This window comes from Anser cygnoides, chromosome 2 (genome assembly GCF_040182565.1).
Source record: "Anser cygnoides isolate HZ-2024a breed goose chromosome 2, Taihu_goose_T2T_genome, whole genome shotgun sequence".
Classification (NCBI taxonomy): Eukaryota; Metazoa; Chordata; class Aves; order Anseriformes; family Anatidae; genus Anser; species Anser cygnoides.
The window spans coordinates 3,455,773-3,472,996 of record NC_089874.1 but is presented as its reverse complement, the minus strand read 5'-3'; the positions used below and the strand labels follow the sequence as shown (position 1 = coordinate 3,472,996).

Below are 17,224 nucleotides of genomic sequence, written 5' to 3'. Positions count from 1 at the left end.
GGCACATCTAATCCCCTGCAGCTCCGAGCGATACGTGCTCGGGGGGAGAAACTCGATTAAAAAACCCAAACTTACTTTGTTTTTGTTGCGGGGCTAATGAAGCTACAGTCACCTGGAGCAGCCTCGTTCAGGGCCTCTGCTTTGTGAGCGGCGTTTTGCTGCCTGCTGCCGGGGGCATTGCCCACACGGATGTGCTCGGGGGCTTGCAGGGGAGGGAGCAGGGCTTCGTTTCCAACCCGAACCTCCCCTGGCACAACTTGAGGCCATTCCCTCTGGTCCTGTCGCTGGTTATCTGTGAGAAGAGGCCGACCCCCAGCTCCCCACACCTTCCTTTCAGGCAGTTGTAGAGTGCAATGAGGTCTCCCCTGAGGCTCCCCTTCTCCAGGCTCAACAACCCCAGTTCTCTCAGCCGCTCCTCACAGGATTTGTGTTCCAGGCCCTTCACCGGCTTCGTAGCCCTTTGTAGCCATTCACTGGGGGGTTTCAGCCCATATCTAGGTCTTTGCTACTCTCCCTTTGTTTCTTTAAGAACATTGATAAGGAATATTATCGAAAGATTTCTGAAAAGCCCAGAAAGGTCCAAAATATCACTGGCTCAGTCCTAACCCCGCACTTGTCTCATCTCAAACAGCTCCAGCATATTCGTTTCCCTCCCCAAAAACTGTTTTTTCCCCCAAAGTCCCCATCCCTGGAGGTATTTAAGAGATGGATGCACCACGAAGGGCCGTGGTTTAGCGATGGGGCTCGGCAGGACCTAATGGTTGGACTCGGCGATCTTGAAGGCCTTCTCCAACCTAGATGATTCTGTGATATCTACTACCTACAAAAATAGCTGCTTATTCTGCTCCTCACCCCGTTCCCACCAGTGTGCTCCAGGTGGAAACCTAATGAGCCCCTCAGTTGTGTCCTGGAGGGGTAGCACGCCCTGGCTCCATGGTGCCCCAGCCTGGCCCCTGTCCCATGGCGAAGGGATGCACGGAGAACGGGAGAGACTTTCGAGAGCCTGACCACTGCTTTTTGAGAACCTGACCACAGGCAAAACGGCGGAGACCTGGAGGATCTTTTGGCCCACCTTCAGTTGGGATGATGTCCGGAGCCACCGAGAACAGGACGGGAGTGGTACCAGCAGGCAGAGCCCACTGCTCCTTGCCTAAACACTGAGGAAAGCAGGGACGAGGATCCTGCAGCGTCCAGATTAACTGGAAAATAATTAGATTTGTTGGAAAACAACAACAACAACAAATTCTACGCTGGCCAGAGAGGTTTCCTGGGCAGTCCCCAGGGCATCTCAGCGCCGAGAGCGAGCGGGTTGGATCCTGCCTGTGGGAGCCAGGAGGCTGCAGGGTGGACATCACCTAAAGGTCCGTCTCTTTCTCAGGCTGGGGCAGATGTTTCCAATAATTAAAGTGTTTGTTTTTTTTTCTGGAAAAATAAATCCGAAAGAACATGTTGTCACATCAGGGGTTGTTACGTAGCGAGCCTCAGGCCAACGAGGAAAACGAAGCGCAGGCTGCGTGCTGAGCAACCCCAGGAAAGGGGAAACAGAGCCAGGGCGGTTCCACTGAGCTCGTGTTTCCTGCCCGTCTTCTGACACCACGACAGGAGGTTTCTAAAGCCTGAGTCAAGCTCTGGCAGGATGGGAACTGCCCGCCGTGGAGAAGCGGCTCTCGTAAGTGTGTTTTCTCTTTTGTGCTTGGAGATAAAGCCGTGGGAGAAACCTGGGGAGGTTCCTTTTTTTTTTCTCCTTGAAGGTTGGCCAGCTCCGAGCGCTGGCACGCGGGCGGGCTGGGATTAATGGCAGCGCACAGCCCACGTCGTTTTTTTGTCAGGGTGGGAGCAGCAGCACAGTACGGAGGAGGAACGACGTGGCGGCGGGGAGAAAAAAGCTGAAAGAGACCCCAAAACGGGAGCTGCGGGGACGGGTGGCCCTGATGGGGGGCCGTCGGAGGTGCTGGGGAGTCCTGCTGGATGGGGCCGCGCTCCGAGCTGCCGGGCAGCTTTGGCTTGCTCCCAAGAGCATCTGGCCGGGGGTGGGTTTCCTCCAAAATACGAATAAAAAACTTCATCCCTAGATCTTTTTTCGGGCGCTGTGGCTGCTCTGATGCGCCGCGGGGCGCTTGCCAAGGGCAGGGCGAGCCAGCGAGGGAACATCGCGGCCCAGCCCTGCCCAAACTTTCCCTTCGTTTCAGCCGCCCCCGGGTGCCTGGGATGGATATTTCAGCAACCCTGGACACGGGATTGCTCCAGGTAGGTCTGCGGCTTCCCCCCTCGCTGCTCTGCACCATCAGGGGCCCTCAGCACCCTGCTCCGAGCCCGGGGTGCTTTGCTGAACCTGCTTGGGGCGCAGCGGCTCCTGCTTCAGCCCCCTCCGGAGGGGAGACCCAGTTCTGCCCCTGGCTGGCTCGGGGGGATTTTGGCTCTTTGGGGTGCTGCACGGTGGCCGTGGGGTGAGCTGGGACCTCCCTTCACCTCCGTGAGGTTGTTTCCGTGCAGACAGCAGCGGGGCAGAGGTCTGCAACCCAGGCAGGAGACACGTGTGTGCTTTGGGATTGCTGGAAAAATGAGTCCCGAGGGAAACGAGGGCAGGTTTGGCCATGGCTCAAAACCTGTGCGCTCTTGGGGTCGGGGGCATCTGCAGCCAATCTTCCCTGGTTGCCGGCAGCACCTGGAGAGTAGCCTTGGCTTGTAAAACCCCGCTAACCTCCGTGGTGCTGGTGGGTGGTGGCTCAGGCAGATCCCATCTCCCGCCACAGGAGATTTCGGCTCTTCAGCAAGAGCCATTGCCCAGGTTCCATTTTTGGAAGACCTCGTCCTCATGGTGCTCCTCGAGGGGTGTGTGTGTGTGTAGTTTCTCGAGAATCAGGCTCCAAAAATAGGAACTTCTCCAAACCATCGGCCACTTCCCAAAGGCCGGGCTGCTGAGACGCTGACCTTGTGCCCCTCGCCTGCCCCACACAGCGGGGTTGGACCCGCTTTATCTCACACGGCGCCAGCAACGCCGTTCCAGCCAAACGTGCCCTCACCTTCATTCAAGGAGGTCATTCTGCTGCCCATGCGTCCTTACAGCTGGGGTTTCCCACTTACTAACATCATTTATGGGTGCCCGTGGCTTTGTGTCCTGGAGCTGGCACGGAGAGGGGACAGAGCCCTTCCAGGAGCGGTTACTTTTCAATGGTTTGCCTCTGGCTGCGGCCCCACCAACACAGAGGTGCCGGTGGTGGGTTCCCCTCACCGAGAAGCGCGATGCCGCTTCCCGGCAGCACCCGGGGTGACCCCAGAGCGGCGCACAGCGGGGTGTGGTGCTGGACTCTGCATAATTTAGGGCACAGACTTCCCCAGAAGCTCGCAGTGGTGTCAGGAGGAAGTAATGAATCATCCCAGGGGAGACCGTGCTCTTAATGCGTGGGAGTGAGGAAACCAGAATGAGATTTTTTTGCGTATGTGTAGGCAGCCTTCTCCGTGCTGCAGGCAAAGACCAAAGAGCGCAGGATGTGGGAGAGTCACCCGGAGGTGGCAGAGATTTAAACCTATGAACTAGAGGGAAACACTCTTCTTTCTATGAACTAGAGGGGAAACACTTCTGCTTTTCCTGGATGGGTTGGAATGATGTTTTGAAACACTCGTCTTGAAACTCGCTTGTCTTTTTTCTTAGGCAGCCCCATGTTGAGCGCAGCTTCCAAGGCAGCAACAACTGCTGCAGCCCTGCTGGATGCCCAAGATTACGCTGCCAATGCCACCGACTACCCCTACGAGTACCTGGATGAGGAGGACTACATGCAGTATGCCCTTTGCACCAAAGAAGAGGTACTTTCCTTCAGCAGGGCGTTCTTGCCGGCTTTTTACACCGTGGTGTTCCTGGTGGGCTTGGCGGGGAACATTCTGCTCTTTGTCGTCCTCATTCTGTACGTCAGGAAGAAAAAGAAGATGACTGAGGTGTATTTGCTCAACCTGGTGGTTTCAGACTTCTTGTTGCTGCTAACCCTTCCTTTCTGGGCCCTGTACATTTCCCAGCGGGTGACCTGGGATATGCTGTGCCCAGTCTTAAGTGCCATGTACACCATGAATTTCTACAGCGGTGTCTTTCTTGTGAGCTGCATGAGCCTGGACATGTACCTGCAGATTGTTGATGCTTGCTCTCCTCGCAGCTCCACGATGCAGAGGAAATCCATCCTCGTCTTGGTGGTGGTGTGGGTCCTTTCCATCCTTCTCTCCATTCCGGATGGCCTCTTCACCACCACGAAGCATATCAACAACAAAACCATCGTGTGTACCCGTGATTATGGGCAGAAACACTTATTCTGGAAAGTTGTCTTTCAGGTCATCCAAAACATCCTGGGTTTCCTTTTTCCCCTCCTGTTCATGGTGTTCTGCTATTCCCGCATAGCGTGCGCGCTCACCGCGTTGCGGACACCCGCCTCGAGGAGAGCCCTCTGCTTGGTCTTCGCCCTGGTGGGCGTCTTCTTCGTCCTGTGGTTCCCTTACAACATCGTCCTCATCCTCCACTCCCTGCAAGACGTCGGTGCGATCCGGAGCTGCGAGAGGAGCAGGCAGCTGGACTACGCCATTCAGATCACAGAGAGCTTGGCCTTCGTCCACTGCTGCCTCAACCCCTTGCTCTACGCTTTTGTGAAGAAACGGTTCCGGCTGTATTTGTGGAAGATCCCTCAGGCCATCTGCAGGAGAAGCGCTTTCGTTGACATCCAGCCCTCCAAGACAAGCCCCTCTTGCAGCAGGTACGCTGCCCAGATAGAAATGCTGAGTATCACAAACGCATGATAAATATTTACACTATTTTACGTTATTTTTTATGTCCTCTGCGCTCTATTTTACTGGTCCTGGCCATGCGATGGGGTCGGCGTGAGCCCACAGGGCTGCGTAGCCAGAAGTGGCAGCCTAGCACCGGCATCCAACTGAGGAATCTCCGCGTTGGGATTGGAAAACTACATGTGGGATTTGTTTCTGGTGTCACTGAAAGTGATAAAATGATTCAAAACGACTGCCCTGGGTCTGTGCTAGAACAGGGGAAGCCCCTGTGTGAGGTTTGTGAGGGATTAGTGGGTGAAGGAGCGGCTTGCCTGGGTGTTGTGCACAATCTGAATGCCCTCAGGGAAGAACAAGGGTGGGAAGGTAAGGAGGGGTGTAAAACCACGATGTGAATCCTGTGCAGAGCTTCTCCCTCACGGATCCCAAAGGGGCCGTCGGAGCAGAGCCGTCCCATTACGCCCCCAGCCCACAGCACCGGCTGGGCAGTGTTTTCGGCACACCCAGCCGCCAGGCCGGGCACGGGCAGACAGAAGCCCACCCTTGGGCAGCTTCGCTTCTCCTGGCTTCTGCCGTCTGCCAGACGTGTTCACAGGATCACAGAATGGTTTGGGTTGGAAAGGACCTTAAAGATCACCCACCTCCAGCCCACTAGATCAGGTTGGCCAAGGCCCCTTCCAGCCTTGCCTTGAACACTTCCAGGGACGGGGCAGCCACAGCTTCTCTGGGCAACCTGTGCCAGTGCCTCACCACCCTCTGAGTGAAGAATTTCTTCCTAATGTCTAGTATAAATCCATCATCTTTTATTTTTAAGACCATTCCCCGTGTCCTATAATGATCTACCCAAGTAAAGAGTCTTCCTCCATCCTTTTTGTAAGCCCCTGTTGTGGTTTAACCCGGCTGGCAGCTAAACACCACACAGCCGTTCGCTCACCCTCCCCCCTCCCTCTCTGGGATGGGGGAGAGAAACGGGAAAGTGAAGCCTGTGAGTTGAGATAAAGACAGTTTATTAAGACAGGAAAATAATAATAACAATAATAATAATAATAGTGATAATGGTAATAGTATTAACAATAATAATGTGTAAGAAAACAAGTGATGCACAATGCAATTGCTCACCACCCGCTGACCGATGCCCAGCCTATTCCCGAGCAGCCGGCCCCCCCACCCCGGCCAGCCACCCCTATATATTGTTTAGCATGACGCCAGATGGTATGGAATACCCCTTTGGCCAGTTTGGGTCAGCTGTCCTGGGTCTGTCCCCTCCCAGCTCCTGCTGCACCCCCAGCCTGCTCGCTGGCAGGACAGAGCAAGAAGCCGAAAAGTCCTTGGCCTGGTGTAAACACTGCTCTGCAACAATTAAAACATCAGCATGTTATCAGCGCTCTTCTCATCCTAATCCAAAACATAGCACCCTACCAGCTACTATGAGCTACTTAACTCTGTCCTAACTGGAACCAGGACAGATATCCACCCCTTATTCCATACCATTTATGTCATGCTCAGGTTACACTCTGTCCAATACATTCTAATTAATCACCATTTTCATCTATGATATATAGCAATCATGGTAGTGATGACATACATTATTATATAATAATTAACATACTACAATTCAACTCATGGGCTATTCTCACCCAGTATCAAATCCCCTTGAGGTACACACCGGACCTCCCCATTCTTTTGCATTACCCACCAAGTGCATCCAGGTCCCTGAGCAAAAGCAATTCCACGAATGGGTTTGCCTTTTCCTGAGGCAGGAGTAGCCCAGACTGTTTTACCCAGCATGTTTCTTACGTGCACTACAGGAACTTTATCCCCTTCTACAGTGCGTAACAGGTTTGATTGGGCAGGTCCAGCTCGGTTGGCAGATCCCCTGGTATTGACTAACCAGGTGGCCTTTGCCAAATGTGTATCCCAATTTTTGAATGTCCCAGCACCCATTGCTTTCAGTGTAGTCTTCAACAGTCCATTGTATCGTTCAACTTTTCCAGAGGCTGGTGCATGATAGGGGATGTGATACACCCACTCAATACCATGTTCTTTGGCCCAAGTGTCTATAAGGTTGTTTCGGAAATGAGTCCCGTTGTCTGACTCAATTCTCTCTGGGGTGCCATGTCGCCATAAGACTTGCTTTTCAAGGCCCAGGATAGTGTTCCGGGCGGTGGCATGGGGCACAGGATATGTTTCCAGCCATCCGGTGGTTGCTTCCACCATTGTAAGTACGTGGCGCTTGCCGTTGCGGGTTTGAGGGAGTGTGATGTAATCAATCTGCCAGGCCTCTCCATATTTATATTTCAGCCATCGTCCTCCATACCAAAGAGGTTTTGACCGTTTGGCTTGCTTGATTGCAGCACATGTTTCACAGTCATGAATAACCTGTGCTATAGTGTCCATGGTCAGGTCCACCCCTCGATCACGAGCCCATCTGTAGGTTGCATCTCTACCTTGATGGCCTGAGGTGTCATGGGCCCATCGGGCTATAAATAATTCACCTTTATGTTGCCAGTCCAGGTCCACCTGAGCCACTTCAATCTTAGCAGCCTGATCCACCTGCTGGTTGTTTTGGTGTTCTTCAGTAGCCCGATTCTTGGGCACATGAGCATCTACATGGCGTACCTTTACAACCAGGTTCTCTACCCGGGCAGCAATATCTTGCCACAATGCCGCAGCCCAGATGGGCTTGCCCCTGCGCTGCCAGTTGTTCTGCTTCCATTGCTGTAACCACCCCCACAGGGCATTTGCTACCATCCATGAATCAGTATACAGATAGAGAACTGGCCACTTTTCTCGTTCAGCAATATCTAAAGCCAGCTGAATGGCTTTTACTTCTGCAAACTGACTCGATTCACCTTCTCCCTCAGCAGCTTCTGCAACTCGTCGTGTAGGACTCCATACAGCAGCTTTCCATCTCCGATGCTTTCCCACAATACGACAGGACCCGTCAGTGAACAAGGCATATTTCTTCTCATTTTCTGGTAGCTTGTTGTACAGGGGGGCTTCTTCAGCACGAACCACCTCCTCCTCTGGTGATATCCCAAAGTATTTGCCTTCTGGCCAGTCCATAATCACCTCCAAGATTCCTGGGCGACTGGGGTTTCCTATTCGAGCCCGCTGAGTAATCAGTGCAACCCACTTGCTCCATGTAGCATCAGTTGCATGATGCGTAGAGGGGACCCTTCCTTTGAACATCCAGCCTAGTACCGGCAGTCGGGGTGCCAGGAGGAGCTGCGCTTCAGTACCGACCACTTCCGAAGCAGATCGAACTCCTTCATATGCTGCCAATATCTCCTTTTCAGTTGGAGTATAGCGGGCTTCAGATCCTCTGTATCCCCGACTCCAAAACCCCAGGGGTCGACCTCGAGTTTCCCCAGGTTCTTTCTGCCAGAGGCTCCAGGTGGGACCATTCTCTCCGGCTGCGGTGTAGAGCACATTCTTTACATCTGGTCCTGTTCGGACTGGCCCGAGGGCTACTGCATGAACTATTTCCTGCTTAATTTGTTCAAAGGCTTGTCGTTGCTCAGGGCCCCATTCAAAAGCATTCTTCTTACGGGTTACTTGGTAGAGCGGGTTTACAATCAGACTGTAATTTGGAATATGCATTCTCCAAAACCCCACGACACCTAGGAAAGTTTGTGTTTCTTTTTTGCTAGTTGGTGGAGACATAGCTGTTATTTTGTTGATCACATCCATTGGGATTTGACGGCGTCCATCTTGCCATTTTATTCCTAAAAACTGGATCTCTCGTGCAGGTCCTTTAACTTTATTCTGTTTTATGGCAAAACCAGCCTTCAGAAGGATTTGGACTATTTTCTTCCCTTTCTCGAAAACTTCTTCTGCAGTGTCACCCCACACAATGATGTCATCGATGTACTGCAGGTGTTCAGGAGCTTCCCCCTGCTCCAGCGCAGACTGGATCAGTCCATGGCAAATGGTAGGGCTGTGTTTCCACCCCTGGGGCAGCCGATTCCAAGTATATTGGACTCCCCTCCAAGTGAAAGCAAACTGTGGCCTGCACTGTGCTGCTAGAGGGATGGAGAAAAATGCATTAGCGATATCAATTGTGGCATACCACTTGGCTGCCTTTGATTCCAGTTCATACTGGAGTTCTAGCATGTCCGGCACTGCAGCACTCAGTGGTGGCGTGACTTCGTTCAGGCCACGATAGTCCACTGTTAGTCTCCACTCACCATTAGACTTTCGCACTGGCCATATGGGACTATTAAAAGGTGAATGAGTCTTGCTGATCACTCCTTGGCTCTCCAGTTGACGAATTAGCTTATGGATGGGACTCAGGGAGTCTCGGTTGGTGCGATATTGCCGCCGGTGCACAGTTGTGGTAGCGATCGGCACTTGCTGTTCTTCAACCCTCAGCAACCCCACAACAGAAGGGTCCTCTGAGAGACCAGGCAAGGTAGACAACTGTTTAATGTCCTCTGTCTCCAAAGCAGCTATGCCAAAAGCCCAGCGGAACCCTTTTGGGTCCTTGAAATATCCTCTTCTAAGATAGTCTATGCCAAGGATGCACGGAGCATCTGGGCCAGTCACAATACGGTGCTTTTGCCACTCATTACCGGTTAGACTCACTTCAGCCTCCAATACAGTTAACTGCTGGGATCCCCCCGTCACACCATAAATACAGATGGGCTCTGGCCCTTTATAGCTTGATGGCATTAGAGTACATTGTGCACCGGTGTCTACCAAAGCCTTATACTTCTGTGCGTCTGACGTGCCAGGCCATCGAATCCACACAGTCCAATAAACTCGATTGTCCATTTCCTCCCCCTGGCTGGAGGCAGGGCCCCTCTAGTCCTGGTCAGAATCTTCATTTCTGTGTTTAAAGGACTGCCTGCTGGAAGTTGGAGCAGCAAACCTTTCAGAGAACTCCTTTTTCCCAATTGTTTTCCTTTGCAATTCACGTACCCGTGCCTCTAGGGTCGCAGTAGATTTTCCATCCCATTTTCTCATGTCCTCTCCATGGTCACGTAGGTAAAACCACAGGGTGGCGCGGTGTGTGTGCCCACCATATTGTCTTCCTTGCATAGATGAACGTTTACCCCTAATAGCTGAGACACTGGTTTGTACAGGTGGGGAGGAAAATAAACTCTCTTTAAGTTGGTGGATCTCTTCAGAAAGTTTCTCCAAGGTATTCTCTTTTAGCTGGTGGACACTGGTTCGTTCAGGTGAAGGGGAAGATAATCTTTCTTCAAGTTGGTGGATCTTTTCAGAAAGTTTCTCCAAAGCATTCTCTTTTAGCTGGTGGACACTGGTTCGTTCAGGTGAAGGGGAAGATAATCTTTCTTCAAGTTGGTGGATCTTTTCAGAAAGTTTCTCCAAAGCATTCTCTTTTAGCTGGTGGACACTGGTTCGTTCAGGTGAAGGGGAAGATAATCTTTCTTCAAGTTGGTGGATCTTTTCAGAAAGTTTCTCTAAAGCATTCTCTTTTAGCTGGTGGACACTGGTTCGTTCAGGTGAAGGGGAAGATAATCTTTCTTCAAGTTGGTGGATCTTTTCAGAAAGTTTCTCCAAAGCATTCTCTTTTAGCTGGTGGACACTGGTTCGTTCAGGTGAAGGGGAAGATAATCTTTCTTCAAGTTGGTGGATCTTTTCAGAAAGTTTCTCTAAAGCATTCTCTTTTAGCTGGTGGACACTGGTTCGTTCAGGTGGAGGGGAAGATAAATTCTCTTTAAGTTGGTGGACCTCTTCAGAGAGTTTCTCCACAGCTGAGACACAGGCCTTTAGGGAAGAGGAGAGATTTCCTTCGTACTGCCGGAGCTGGAGCTGGAGCGGCTGCAGGAGCTGGAGCTGGAGCGGCTGCAGGAGCTGGAGCTGGAGCGGCTGCAGGAGCTGCAGCTGGAGTGGCTGCAGGAGCTGCAGCTGGAACGGCTACAGGAGCTGGAGCTAGGTTGCTAGTAGCATCAATTGCAGCTCGATAGGCACAAGCCAGACCCCAGCACGCTACAGTGATTTGTGTCACTTTGGAACTGCCAGAGTCATGACACCTTTTTTTCAAGCATTCTGCCAGCTTTTTAGGATTTTGCAGTTGTTCAGGGGTGAATGTCCAAAACACTGGAGGTGACCACTGCTCTAGAAACCTGCCCATATCCTCCCACACTCCCTGCCACTCGCAACTATCCCGCCTCAAGACAGATCTCCGGATGAGATTCCTAAGTAGTTGTTTAACCCTCCACAAAATCTGAAGCGCATTCAGGAGACATAACAACAAGAGCAGGCTGGTCTGAGTATCCCAAGGATATTCAACATCTCGGAGAACCACCGTAACTAACTCGGGGGATAAGAGGGTGGTGGTGAAGGAGAAAGGGAGAGTGAACAGGTAGGGAAACATGTCTTCCCCTGTCCCCTTCACAGATTGGCTCCCTAACGAAAACAGGCAATAGGTGTAATTGCTAATAGTTTCCGAGATATGGGTTCCAAAGTATAGAGTCGATGTCAGTGCTGAGTACAAATACCAGGTTAAAGTCATGACCAGATATCTCATCATTTCATAAGCCATTGCTACACCGCACAGTACCATAACAATCTTAAACCAGGGCCCGGAAAGGATAAACAGTGCAACAGGGAGCACATACAGAAAGTAACGCACCATAAAACTCAATTTGGAATACAGGTACAGCAGACTGGAGATTAAGGCAATCAACATCGTGACTAGCAACTATTAAGCAGGTCCAATACTTATACCAATTTTGGTTTAACACACTCTGGTCAGATTTGTCGATATCTCAACCCTTCGAGCCCCACGTTGGGCGCCAAAAAGACTGTTGTGGTTTAACCCGGCTGGCAGCTAAACACCACACAGCCGTTCGCTCACCCTCCCCCCTCCCTCTCTGGGATGGGGGAGAGAAACGGGAAAGTGAAGCCTGTGAGTTGAGATAAAGACAGTTTATTAAGACAGGAAAATAATAATAACAATAATAATAATAATAGTGATAATGGTAATAGTATTAACAATAATAATGTGTAAGAAAACAAGTGATGCACAATGCAATTGCTCACCACCCGCTGACCGATGCCCAGCCTATTCCCGAGCAGCCGGCCCCCCACCCCGGCCAGCCACCCCTATATATTGTTTAGCATGACGCCAGATGGTATGGAATACCCCTTTGGCCAGTTTGGGTCAGCTGTCCTGGGTCTGTCCCCTCCCAGCTCCTGCTGCACCCCCAGCCTGCTCGCTGGCAGGACAGAGCAAGAAGCCGAAAAGTCCTTGGCCTGGTGTAAACACTGCTCTGCAACAATTAAAACATCAGCATGTTATCAGCGCTCTTCTCATCCTAATCCAAAACATAGCACCCTACCAGCTACTATGAGCTACTTAACTCTGTCCTAACTGGAACCAGGACAGCCCCCTTCAAGTATTGAAGGGCCACAATGAGGTCTCCCAGGAGCCTTCTCTTCTCCAGGCTGAACAGCCCCAGCTCTCTCAGCCTTTCTTCACAGGAGAGGCGCTCCAGCCTCCGAGCATCTTTGTGGCCTCCCTTTTGTGTTCAGCGGGCTCGGCCCTTTTGTCGACCAGGTCAGACCGCCGGAGGAATGAGGTGCTTTAAACGGTGCTGAAACATCGCAGTCGCGGAGCTGAAACCAGTAAGAACCAGGGGGGAAGAGAAAAAAACGTGGGCTTGGCAGGATGGCGGTGGAGTTATTTGCCTTCCCAACATAAATTTTGACAAGATAAAGCTCTGCAGCCATCTTTAACGCAAGTGTTGGCTTTACATCACCACAGGGTGACAGCACGGCCTCAGACAGGAGAGCACGGACAGCCGGTACCAGTCCTTACACCCAGTGTAGCTTTAAAGTTCAAGGTCATTAGTTTGCTGACCGTTATGTAAAAGGTACTGTTTGCTTTTGAACCTTAGCTGGGCTATTTCCTGCCTGGAAATAAAGTGAATACAGGAGTTGCATAGAATTGTGCAAATAAAGTTTATAATTTAAGACAAAACTCTCATCACCTTCTTGCTTTTATTGTGAGACGGGGTTACCGACAGGACTGAGAAAGGTTTGGAGTTGAACTAGAAAGGTACGTTTGTTTTCACTGGCATTATATTTTTTTTTCCAGCATTCCTACAGTGAGTTTTCATGCTGCTTGTGCGAAAAACAGTACGGCTGGGAGCTTTGCTTAAAAAAATGCCGAAGCACATATTTTGCTGGCACCATGATGTGGCCTTCATGAGGTCACCGGGAGGGAACGTGGAAAGGGAGAGCAGCTGGGAAACAAATCAAAGATGAAGGCTGCACTCTTTGCATTGGGACCTCCCCAAGGAGGGCTCGTGGGACTGTGCAGAGCTTATGATGGGATGTGTAGGGGAAGGGGGGAAGGTAGGGAAAATGGGGGGTGGATTGGGGAAGGACAAGGGAGGGAAAATAAGGAGGGGGTGCTAAAGGGGCTGGTTGTGGGTAAGCAGCATGCCCTGCGCCTGCTCGTCGCTGTCTGTCCCATTTTCTCTCCAAATCCTTTTTCTCTCTCCGTGTAACATCCCTCCATCCACACCAGGTGCTGTGCCGTGCAAGGGGCAGCAGCTGGGGCAGGGGCTGCAGTCACCGGGCCCCTGGGCCGGGCTGGCAGCAGCGGGAGGCACAGCACAGCACAAGGGACAGGGCCCTGCTCCGTCGCCCAACCCTGTCGGGAGACATCGAGAAGCAGAAGGGGAAATGGGTAAAACTGTTAGAAATCTTTCCTTTTGGCATTTGAGACGGATTTAGATCAGCTGTCAGCCCCTTCCTTCCGTCCCAAGCTCATTTCTAGCAGCATTTCCAACACCTGCTCCTCCTTTCCTTTTCCCAGCCTGCAGCACGTGTCCGTAGCCTGGTGTTAAAGGCAGAAATCACCGAGGGGAGATCTCTGAAGCTCCTTTTGCAAAGCCTGGGCTCAACGCAGCCCAGAAAAGGGGCTTTGCTTGAGCTGCTGCAGAGCCCACGCTGAAGCCCTTGCTCTTTATGCGGCAGCCCAGTAACCCCAGTTGACTACAACGTGCCTTCCACCTTAAAAATCCCTGCCTGTTAGCCAAGGGGAGAGATGTCCTCACGCTACAGGGGAAAAGCAAATACTTGCTGCCAATCCGGGCAGATGCTGTCAGCTGTGCATCTGCATATCAGCCCCTGGATGGGAATAAAAAGCACCCGCCTGCCTCAGCCTGGCTCAGGGTCCCGCTCCCGGCCGGGCACGGGGCTCTCATGGCGCTCTGGGCAGCTCTCCTCTGCACCTTGGTGGCATCGCTGCTCAGTGGGCTCTACCTCCTGGGTGTCTTCCGGAGCCGAAGACCCAATGAACCCCCTCTGGATAAAGGTATCATCCCCTGGTTGGGCTACGTGCTGGATTTTAGAAAGAACAGTTCGGAGTTTCTAAAAAAGATGCAGAGAAAACACGGGGATATTTTCACGGTGCTGATCGGAGGCTATTACTTTACCTTCGTGATGGACCCCTTCTGCTTTGGAGCCATCATGAAGGAATCACGATCTAAGCTAGACTTCAGGTCCTTCGCATCTAAACTGGTCCTCCAGGTGTTCGGCTACAAGCCCATCAAAGCCAGCCAGAGCACGATGCATGCTTTGAGCATGAAGCACCTGACGGGAGATGGGCTCAACCTCCTGACGAAAGCCACCATGGGTAACCTTCAGAAGCTGATGTTTTCCAAGCCGAGCTCACGAGAGGAGGAGCGACCGTGGCAAGAGGACAGCCTCTTCCACTACTGCTACAACATCGTCTTCAGAGCTGGGTACTTGGCTCTGTATGGCACAGAGTCCCACCGAGGGGTAGATAACGAGGAGGAGGCTAACGAGCGAGATCTCATCCACTCCAACCAGCTGTTCAATGAGTTTCGGAAGTATGACCGCCTCTTCCCTTGCCTGGCCTACTCTATGTTGCCCCCCAAGGACAAACTCGAAGCTGAGCGGCTGAAGAGGTTCTTCTGGAGCACGCTGTCCGTGAGGAGGAGCTGTCAGAAGGACAACGTCAGTGGGTGGATAAGCGATCAAGACCAATTTCTGGCACAAAACGGTGTCCCTGAGTACATGCGGGATCGTTTCAGGTTTATGCTCCTCTGGGCATCCCAAGGCAATACAGGCCCCACTGCCTTCTGGCTCCTCCTTTATCTCATGAAGCAGCCAGATGCCATGAGGGCTGTGAAGGAAGAGGTAGAGAAGGTCTTGAGGGAGAACGGCCACGAGGTGAAGGCTGGAAGCCCACCAACTGACATCACTAGGGACATGTTAAACCAGACTCCCCTTCTGGACAGCGCTCTGGAGGAGACCCTGAGGCTGGTGGCAGCCCCGTTGCTGGTCAGAGCTGTCCTCCAGGACATGAGTCTTGAGATGAGCAACGGGACGGAGTACGTGCTCCGTAAAGGAGATAGGGTGGCTCTGTTCCCACACCTCTCTGTGCAGATGGACCCCGAAATCCACCCCGAGCCTCACAGATTCAAGTACGATCGCTTCGTAAACCCAGATGGCACCAAGAAAGATTTCTACAAGGACGGGAAACGGCTGAAATACTTCAACATGCCTTGGGGGGCAGGCATATCCATCTGTCCTGGGCGGTTCTTTGCCACCACCGAAATTAAATTGTTTGTCTTCTTGATGCTGGCTCACTACGACCTGGAGCTGGTCGATGGTGAAGAGGAGATCCCAGCCATCGACATCAGCCGCTGGGGGTTCGGGACGATGCAGCCCATCCATGACGTTCGCTTCAGGTACCGGCGGCGCTTCTGAGAAGGCCTGGTTGCATTTTTTTTTGTTGTTGTTCAGCTGTTACCTATGAAATAAACTGCCCGATCTCATGGTCGCTGGATCTGTGTGGAGCCGATAGCGGTATGTTCTTGTTCGCTTAGTGGTTATTGTGGCTTTCCTCTCTACCTCCTTCGCACGTGTCGCTGCCCTGCACCTCTGGTTCCTGAATTCGGTTAGGTTATGAGGTAAAAGTTCGTCTGCACGCCCACAAAAGAGCGCAGAGGGACAATGGTGAGGTGGGGGAGCCCAAATAACACCCTGCTGGGCTACTTCCAACCCCTGCATAGGGGTCGCCAGCCCATCAGAGACACATCCGCACAAGCCCGGAGGAGCACGGGGGCTTTGTGGCAGGTGGAACCCAAATTAAGGACTTCTGAGGAGCCAGCACTTTGTCCGGGCCCCATAGGGACCTCAGCTGGGTCCAGGACGTGCCATCAGGAGCAGCTCTCCAGACCTCCCCCGGATCCAGGTGGGTCACTGCCAAGGGGTGAGGCGTGTTGTGGGGTGCGGGGGAAAAGCGTTTGGGCATTGTATGGGCTGTATGATGGGATGTTGGGGGAAGGAACCAAAAGTCTGGGGGTCCGTGGTGCCGGCAGCTGGTGTGAGCATGGGTGTGCAAGCCAGACCAAGCTGGATGAGGCAGGGAGTTGGTGAAGGGGCCTGAGAGCTGGGGATGAGCCCTGTGCGTGCCAGCTCCACCTTGGGACCGCTTTGTTTCCCTTCAGAGCCCTAACGACACATCGGAAGGACCACAAGGTGAGCAGGGATCCCAGCTTATTTTCCACATGAAGCATCACGGGCAGGATGGCGTCAGCTTGTAGTACACCCCTACAGGTCAGACAACAACAAATGTCCTCTCCATCAGGATTTCCTAGGGGCTTTCAGATTGCCTCATCTGTCATCCCCTTCTCTCCTCTGTTCAAGACGTGCTCCTATGAAGCCTCCACAGAGGTGCCCCTCACAGCAGATGTGGGACATACAGAGCAAGGACATACTGACAACACATCCCCTGCTCATGCTTAAGAGAAGGACAGATTTTCCAGTCTTGTTTACTGCTTTAGCAAGAGGAGAAGTGAGTTGCAAATGTCAGTAATAGCCTAAGGACCCGTTTCCGTGCATCGCCCTGAACTGGGAATGCATGTGGCCACCTGCCCTACCAGGACTGCAGGAGGCTGGCTGTTCAAGCCCTGTCTTGTGAACGGTTTCTGGGGATATAAAAAGCTTTGTGTGTGTGTTTGTGTCTGGCTTCATCCCACCAACCACAACACAGCTCAGGTGGGATCCCCTGCAGCACGCAGCCAGCTCACTGCTTCAGTGCAAACCTTTGCAAAACCCAGAAATTCTGGAGTTTGCAGAGGCCGGCAGCAGTTCTGTCCTCCTGCGAGGCGAGGGCTGAGCCTGATCAGGATCCCGATGGTCTTCCACCCTTCCCCTCGAGTCCCCTGGGCTGACGGTGTTCCCAGATGCCTGCTGGAAAGTGCCTCCCCCCCTCCAAATTTAGCCCCCAGCCTCTGCAAACGTGTAAGGAAGGAGAAGGGGCTAGAAAAATGAACTAGGGTGTGAGCAAAGAGTGTAACAACCTCAGCCCCTTACAGACTACAGCCGCTGGGACCTTCTGGGACCCCAAACATCTTGGTTTTATCCACCTCGTGTGATGAAGGATAAAACTTTGCCCTACAAGTGCTGCTTTGTTTTTTTCCCTTCATCATCGCAGCTCTAGCAGGAG

General features: G+C 52.4%; 2 protein-coding genes across 5 annotated transcripts; both read left to right on the top strand.

Moving 5' to 3' along the window:
- Positions 1 to 679: 679 nt before the first annotated feature.
- Positions 680 to 13,352, top strand: ACKR2 (atypical chemokine receptor 2). Of its 4 annotated transcripts, XM_066991375.1 has the most exons (6): positions 680 to 1,669; positions 1,830 to 2,030; positions 2,190 to 2,247; positions 3,653 to 5,634; positions 12,117 to 12,360; positions 12,500 to 13,352. In XM_066991375.1, the coding sequence occupies exons 1-4, from the start codon at positions 1,637 to 1,639 to the stop codon at positions 4,774 to 4,776; spliced, it is 1,416 nt and encodes a 471-aa protein (XP_066847476.1). In that variant the 5' UTR covers positions 680 to 1,636; the 3' UTR covers positions 4,777 to 5,634; positions 12,117 to 12,360; positions 12,500 to 13,352. The 4 variants fall into 4 exon arrangements, with proteins under 4 accessions (XP_066847476.1, XP_066847475.1, XP_066847478.1 ...); XM_066991374.1 differs by having other exon boundaries at positions 12,117 to 13,350; XM_066991376.1 differs by lacking the exon at positions 1,830 to 2,030 and having other exon boundaries at positions 683 to 1,669; positions 12,117 to 13,349.
- A 161-nt stretch (positions 13,353 to 13,513) lies between these two features.
- Positions 13,514 to 15,701, top strand: CYP8B1 (cytochrome P450 family 8 subfamily B member 1). The gene has a single exon (XM_066991373.1). It carries the CDS (start codon positions 13,948 to 13,950, stop codon positions 15,478 to 15,480), a length of 1,533 nt encoding a protein of 510 aa, XP_066847474.1. The 5' UTR covers positions 13,514 to 13,947; the 3' UTR covers positions 15,481 to 15,701.
- Positions 15,702 to 17,224: the final 1,523 nt, after the last annotated feature.